Below are 8,203 nucleotides of genomic sequence, written 5' to 3' on the forward strand. Positions count from 1 at the left end.
GAGTGATTCCATGTAAGCCCAGGAGATCTTGTTTGTCGCGCTTAACGTTTAATAAACTGTTGCTCGAAAACGCATCCTTCATCTGATATGGAAAAAATATATATATTTACGGCTGCGAGCAGGTTTTCAACCTGCGGCGTTACTAGCTGCTCAGCTTCGCTGGCCGCTGCATGGGCCACTCGCAATCGCTATTGCCAAACAGACATCACGTTTGACTTTCGGTTCTGAGGGGTATTCTTTGGATGTTACCTTTATTATCTTTGTAGCATTCTCGGTGGCATGCAATTATTCAGATACACAATGTGATATCAAAGAAAGCTCATGATAATTGCAAAAAAGCAAGCTGTATATAACATGAGGAGGTGTGCGAAATTCTTTTCTATTCCGGTTATTTTTTTATGCTTTTCTGTGACCAAATCTCAGTAGGGGAAACGAGAGTGCATATTCTCTTTGTTCATGTATGCTGGCGGCTGTTTGGGGAACATATTCAGAAGTGCAGAAATTTGCGTATGAATGCAGATGTTTATATTAATACCAATTTTATTGTCACCTACCATTTGAAGGTAGACATAATAGCACGACAAAAAGACGAGAGCAGTATGAGGTTATTGTAGCCTAAATTATTTCAAATGTAGGTTACTTACGCGCTAGCATGAATTTGAATTTTGTAAGTAAAAATGAATAAGCATGTTCAGATGCTTTATTCAATGAAGTTATTTTTATCCTAAACTTTTTCCTTGTGTGCGAGCTCATTGTTTTTGTTTACTTTCGTGGTTTCTATTTATTTCCGCTCCTCATAAAGGCTAGGCACTATTATCAACCCTTTACGAGCTTACAATAAATTTGTCACAAATAGTTATCTTTATTTCTACAACGGTATTTTGGTTCCGCTTTTGCTACCATCGTTCTTCAGAATATCGATAAATCCTTCTTTGATGCTCCATCAGCCCCGTTCATGTCTTATAAATGCATGCATGTATGTGGTTATCGCGTCGTATCTTGCATACGGCACAATGTGGACGCTCTTCTTCGCTCCATCTTAATGATTGGGTTTTGTGTATTTTTATGTGACGCCCTTAGATTGAAGAGTTTGGCTCCAATCGATGTAAGGGCGCAGTCGGAAGTAAGCGCCTATAGTGCCCATTCTGTGTTTCTTCGTGATCCTAACATTTTGGCTCTTCCCTAACAAAGGACATGTCTAAACTTACCAGCTTAAATAGAGTAATAGTTCTAATCTTCAAGGTGATAAAAGGAAATTTAGTGATGTCATCACTCAAGGACAACTCTTCAACTATGAACCTTACATACGTTGCAGCTAGCCAATAAAAGTAATGCGTGTGGCACCACTACAGGCCGATTTTGCATGCCAAACATGCTCCGCAGAAATAATTTTGAAGCTCATTTCACAGCCTGAGCTATGCCCCGAATTGATTTGGAAACAGTTGGCTCTTCGTCGTTTTTTACAACACCCACTAACTATGATGTGGGATCTTTAAAAACAACAAGTGCAATGTTCAGGCAAGGTTTAGCAAAATCTCTACACAACTGCAGCGCTGCGCAAGCTGAAAATGAGTATAAATTGAAATAAATTATTCTCAGGGTCTCTTACGGGTACCTAAACGTCATCATTTTCCAAGCCGTTATTGGAGCGTCAGTGATGAGCGCGGGCCAAAAAAGCATTAACTTGTCCGCCTCTCGCGCTGACAGGTACAATGACCATAGGTCGCGCAACGCTTTGCGTTATCCAATTTTTGCGCGGCCGCATTTCGTTCACTATAGAGTGACCGAAATGCTTAAGTTTGTGGTGAAGACTTCAGTTACTGAAGATCCGAGCTGCCGTTTCCCGTGTCGCTTTTTTTTACAAAGGAGAATTGCTGTACGGATATATCTATCGCACCATTTTTTGTGATCAGGTACGTACTTTCAGGTCCATTTTTATACAAAGCACTCACGGAATTCTTTATCTTAATGATGAACTGCAGCCAAGGTAGCGTGATCAGAAAGCGAAAAATCATGACCAAGCTCGTAGCGATGGTCAATTTTTTCGAGCTTTCCAGCCCTTGTGTGTTAGCGCTGGTGTACTGCCTCCTCCAAACTTACTTTCAGGCTTACTGATGGTGAGGCGCCCATTTACAGCTACCTTCCCTTTCCAACTCTGCTTTTGCTATTAACATAACACATTGTAATTACAGAGATCTTCGTGCCAGCTACATAACGCCAATCTTCGTGTTTACCTGGGTAAGCAAGAGTAGTTACCCGCCATAGTAGCCCTCCAAAACCAGCGATAGGAACCACACTTACAAACAATACGATCTTTCGTCAGGAATGCGTTTTTTTTTTGTTGCGCGTACAAAAATTATGCAGGTACGTTTGTCGGTCTGGGTCTCCAAATTTCCTGTTCATAGTTTCTGGTGGCTCTTCTACCTCTTCGCAAACAGGGCCCACGCATCTACGATGTCAATGTAAACTATTCCCCTTAATTGCGAAACATTTCTTCCATGGAACTCTCCAGCGGGTCAGCTCACTTCCAATTGTAGCTATCTATAGCGTCTCCAGTCGGGTCTGGCGTTACCGTCGCCGAGAAAATAGAGAGCTCAGGTTTTCGGTGTTATATTCGCGCTAAGCTTCATTCTTCACACTGACCCATCCATTCAAACCGACTTGATAATTTTGTTTCAAAAGGCAGCTGCTCGGAGTCCTTTCCTCAAAATATTTAACATACAGATACGCTAAGCATTGAGGAAACCCTCGGCAGCCAGCCCTGCAAATTCAATGCAACGATCCGAAGTCTCTTAATCTCCTAATTCACAACACAATTCCGATTTCCAAACAGGAAGAAGTTAGCAAAATTTAGACAAAACAACGTTCATTACAGCGCAGCGTTACATCTTATCGTCCCAACAATGGGTTTCACCCTTTCGATTCACAGCAACTCAGAATCAGCTCTTAGACGTAATCTCTGACTTCGACTATCACTTCCTCCACATATGGGAAGTACGACAGTGCCTCTTCCGCTGATGGCGCAGGCAGAAGCAACAGAAATCTTCGTGGTTGAATTTTCAACTTCGCCCATAGAGTGGCTGAGCACGCGGCCCAGGTCCCCTACTCTAAATCATGGTAAGGGTAGCATGGTTGCGTGGCAGATGGGGCGCCTCTTTCATCTCGATTTTGATCCTACTGAGAGGCGTAGAGAAACTCAAACACATCTTCAGTATGGAGTCCATACTTGAACTGGACACACTAGACACCTCGCGCAAACACTAAGAGACATTTATGTGTGGACCACACATGACGCTTCAATCAGTTCAACTCCTTAAGCAAAATACCTCCTAGTTTTCATTCCCCAGTATTGCAAGTCAGACACTACACTGCCTGAAGTCCGCGAGTTGGCGGACCAGGTTGGTTATATGGCCAGCCGGGGTCGTAACTAAAGAAAAGGGTTGTGACAGTAAAGATGGCTTGCGTCCGGGAAATACTGCCATAACTTGTCGAATTTTGCATTCGCGTCCGTACTTTCGCCTGCAGGAAGTAAGATAGAGATGTCGTCTAACTCTCTCCTCCAAAAACTATTAAGCGTTTCCTTCAACTCACGGTGAAAAACTCCACGAGCGTCTCTTGGGGCTGCTAATGGTGAACAGGTTCAAGAAATTGCGAAAAGTTCACCTAGTAATCAATATTCGCGTTTGTCACAGACGGCGTGCCATCTCAGTTTTTTTACCCGACTCCATATCTAACACACAACACTTATGAAAGATCGGGTCGCATTCTACGTGCGTTCTTTTTCCCCCAAAATGACATGCGAAGACTATGATGGCCATTGGCTGGCGCCGGTGCAATTTCTCTCCAAGAATTATGGTTACAATCTAGCCTTCACTGCATGGATGCTTTCGGTCCACACCAGGGGAGATGGTACACGCCCACAGTCGTTCACGAAACTAAAAGAGTCAGTTTCAAAAGTTCAAGCACGCTCGTATCTCATGCGGAGGAGGTCGGTACAGCATTAGTGGCGTCCCACTCCTTCTCAATATGTATTTCCGACTCGCGCGGAGCCTGTCGGAACGTATAACACGGCTGTAACCCTAATCCAGCCTACTGAATGTTTCTCATTAGCTCCAACATTGATGACCCAGCTCATCGATACATTATTTTGGATCCTGCTTACAGGAAGCTGAAACGACTCTGTCGATGCTGTCGACCACCCGGTCTCTCTCCAAGAAGTTCATTCCCGTCCGGCCAGTGCCCTGACCCTTTAACAACTCACACGTTGAAAGCTATCATCCGTTACTTCCAATCTAGCCGCAGCCGTTACTCCTGTCCTTGTAAATGCATTTTAAATATGGATGAGCGACTATTTTTCCGCATCCATAAGAACACGTTGGTGTATCCGGTAGCTCTAAAACATTTTGACCCTTCTTTCTTCTGCAGATGCTCACACTGTGGTGCGATGTCTGCGAATATATATCACAAAGTGTGGGTCTACCTCTCAAATATCGCTGTCCTTCCTCAGCTGAACCGAACTGGGATACTGAGAGGCAACCTTGCTCAGCTGCTCTCACCTACAGGCGCAATGGTCCTTGTCGGTTGAGCCGCCTGACAGCAGACGTCACTAGTGTCCCGAATCAGGAACCTCCACCAAGTGCTTGTAAAGGCCGTGCGTATATAATTACTTTCTACCCCCAGCACAGATAAAGAATATTAAAAAGCTCAGCTTTCAGGAAATGGCCGATTTATGTGACCGCTGAGAAACACTACTGCATAGTCCTGGCTTGTAGAGCAAGCAGGATTTAGTCGTCTTTTCATTTCGTTGCAAAGTGATCACAAAACACAATATCCGAAGTGAGATGAATAATTTTAATTTAGTCCCGAACAATTCTCATCTTTGTCTCTTTCTGCGCTTTTTATAACGACATATAAGTGTTGTTGCCGCTATTTGTTGACATGAGTAATTTGGATGTGCGAACAGTGTTTTGTCAAGGATAATGACTACATTATTATCACACTGTTCCTTAGTACATTGTTAATGTTTGTACTTTTTCAGAAGCATCGCATCGAACTGAAACGATTAAAGAAGCTATTCTTTCAATGCTGAAGACGTTTGGCATTGAGAACTGGCCCGTGTTAGAGCGTACTGCGAAGACATATAAAGAAGTATTGAAAAAATCCGGCTTCAGAGCTTTGTCGACCATAACTGCTGTGCCTTTCAGGGAGAATGAGAACTACAGGTTGTCAGTAAGTAATGATACATGCGGAAACCCGTTTTCTTTAGTATGCATGTTTGCTATGCTAGGTAAATAGATAAACGACAGAAGCTTTCAAATGCAAGTAGTGGATTCATCTAACCTGTGCTGAAAACAAAATCCCACAAACAGAAAATGTTTAACTAAATTAAAATACGTGAGTTTTTTATTATGTAGCAAATGGTTAACTAATACACAATACGTGAGTAAAGAAGTGACCGTGAAACTTACACGAAGGACGAAGCCAGAAGACACATAAGATGATTGCAGGCGCTATTACCAACCCGAATGGCCAGGCGTTACTGCATGGGGGCCTAATGCCCGTACAGGTGCCTAGAGAAAGAAGTGCTGCCAGGTCGTTATATAAAAGACGTATTTTAATTAATCAACGACTAACTGAGACGTCAAGCATAAAGTTTAGAAAGAGAAATACATGAATGTTCAAAGTCGGCAGACAGTGAATGAAATAGCCGTAAAGCTCACTCGAATCTGCTTACTGGAAGGAATCTCATACATACGCCATGAGCTGTGCGCAGTATTATAGCATAAACAAATAGTACTGCAGCAGTGCAGAAGTCAGATGGGGTAAATTGAACTGAGCTAAGGTTCTGAAATGGGGGGTCAGTTCGGCTATAGAAAAAGGAGAGGATAAGCTTTCCGCGAGCAGGTTTGACGCCAAGGGAAACGGTCAAGTAGCAGATGTTGAACCGTGACGAAGTGTTTTTTTTTTTATAATACGGAGCAGAACAGTGAAAAAAAATTGGAGACCTACCATTTTCAGCCGTAGAAATTATCCTGAAGTGATATGAATTATAACGAGAATTAAATGCTCAAAAAGCACGGAGGGAGGGGAGAAGCTATCCTTTCTGCAAGGGATGGGTAGAGCCCCAGTTTATTTTCGTTAAGGCGAAGGTTCAATAATAGCCTTATCAACGAAACCTCGGTAACTCTTCTGCGCTACCACAAATTATGCGCTATCTGTGGCCAAGTTGGAGAGCTACTACCGCGAGGTTGGTCAGCTGCTTCATTAGCACAAATAATTTCCCTCAACAGCGATGATGTTCAAGCGTTTGTAGATTAAACCTTTGCCAGCAATCCCACTGTTTCACGGCAAAGTGCAAAGCTAGAGAAGGGCACAGATACCCAGGGCTTTGTAGATGGCAGATGTAAGCATAATTCTAAGCCTGGAGAGGTTGTGATCATCAGTAACCGGAGTCCAGTCTTGCTTACAACGTGCATAGGGAAGCTGATGGAGAAGGCGGTACAGGTGTGGTTTTCGTCGCATATCGAATATCAAGCTGTCGGATAGGTATTGGGGATTTATACTCACTTGCCAACCCAGGACGCAATTGAAGGCAGATGTTATCGATTCTCAATGAAGCCACAACAGCAGGGCGATACTGGCGCTGGTTCTTAAGGGTATATTTGACAACTTGAAACAATCCAAGATTCTACAAAATCTACTCACTGCGGAAAGTGCACCTTTATTCTGTCAAGGATCTCTTGCATAATATGCAAGAGGACATCAAGATTTACGCCATGAGGTCCGTTCCGATACCCATGGCCATAAGAGAGATGCCTCAGGGAGCGCTCCTTGCCCTACTGCTCTTGGACATTTCCCTCATGCCCCTGGAGGAAACTTAATCCACGTCCAGGGTGTCCTGTCTGCAACTCACAAAAAGAGGCAGATATTCACCACTTGTGGGTTTGCCCGGCAGTGAAGCCCACGAGAGTTCTGCACCTGACAGCAGTGGACCTTTCGCAGAACAACCCATCTTATATTGCTTCGACGCAGGAGCCTTATCATCGTTCCCTCTTGAACTTGATTAGAACAGCCCACCTTTTTTTTCTTTCATTTATTTCGCCTTTTATTTTCTTTTTACATATTTCTTTAAGCCCTGAGGCAATAAAAAACATTACTAAAACAACTTAATGACATGAAGAGAATATGCCACGCTCATTATGCGGATGCCATAGATACGGGCAACGGATAGCAACTCGGCACAGATGAATGCGGCCCTGCCAGAGGCGGTCACTGTAGTTCAGAACTATGGGGTTTTCTGCACCGGTGAAAATATCGATCCACTAAACAGCTTTACTTGAGGTGGAGGTGATAAAATTTTGGGGCTGCTTAACAATAAGAACGTGAATGCAGCAGCGATCACCAAGCCCCGAACGGTGTATACAGACAAGTCATCTATATCATACCTTGGATCACATCCAGGAAGAATTGTATGCAAGATGAGGATACTTTTAGGGTAATAAAGCCTTAGTGAACGTGGACCTGTACCTTCGTATAAGGAAGGCTAATTTAAACCAGTTATCATTCTAGTGGCTTATAAAAAGACATTCGGGCTCATTATGCGTCCGTCTCAGCTGCTTGAGGTGGTTCGTTCGAAATCCGCTGCTGGACACCCACCGGTAAAAATGGGTACATGCGTCCACCGGCCTGGCGCCCGGCTCTCACAGGGGTGTGCGCTTTGAAAAGGATGCGCAAACACCGCTGCGCTCCTTCTTGCGCAAAATAGTTTCAAACAGTTCAGCCTGCAAAGGTGGTTCGAGTTACCGTGTTTCACGGGGTTTAAAACTGAAAACGAGTCGTGTCCTGCACACGCCAAAACTTAGAAAAGCATCTACGGTGCGTTTGCTAAAACTGGGGGTACACAATACGGCTGGGTATTTTTAGGCAGTTGATGCGATTGGCCACAACTAAGACGGGCCGCAGGATGTTGGACGATTTGAACATTTCCTTCCTGCCACAAGTGGCGCTGGGGCGAGCGGACGGACGGACGGACAGACAGACAGGCAGGCAGGCAGACAGACAGACAGACAGACAGACAGACAGACAGACAGACAGACAGACAGACAGACAGACAGACAGACAGACAGACAGACAGACAGACAGACAGACAGACAGACAGACAGACAGACAGACAGACAGACAGACAGACAGACAGACAGACAGA

At 44.1% G+C, this 8,203-nt stretch overlaps 1 protein-coding gene across 1 annotated transcript in view; it reads left to right on the forward strand.

Moving 5' to 3' along the window:
• Positions 1-6,881, forward strand: part of LOC146174284 (uncharacterized) — a 67,423-nt gene extending 60,542 nt beyond the window's left edge. The window contains exons 7-8 of the mRNA XM_084585368.1: positions 5,039-5,229; positions 6,735-6,881. Of these exons, the coding sequence (XP_084441494.1) occupies positions 5,039-5,229; positions 6,735-6,881 (338 nt within the window). The remainder of the gene's footprint in view (positions 1-5,038; positions 5,230-6,734) is intronic.
• Positions 6,882-8,203: the final 1,322 nt, after the last annotated feature.

Source organism: Amblyomma maculatum, chromosome 11 (genome assembly GCF_055883805.1).
Source record: "Amblyomma maculatum isolate TAMU_Amacu chromosome 11, ASM5588380v1, whole genome shotgun sequence".
NCBI lineage: Eukaryota > Metazoa > Arthropoda > Arachnida > Ixodida > Ixodidae > Amblyomma > Amblyomma maculatum.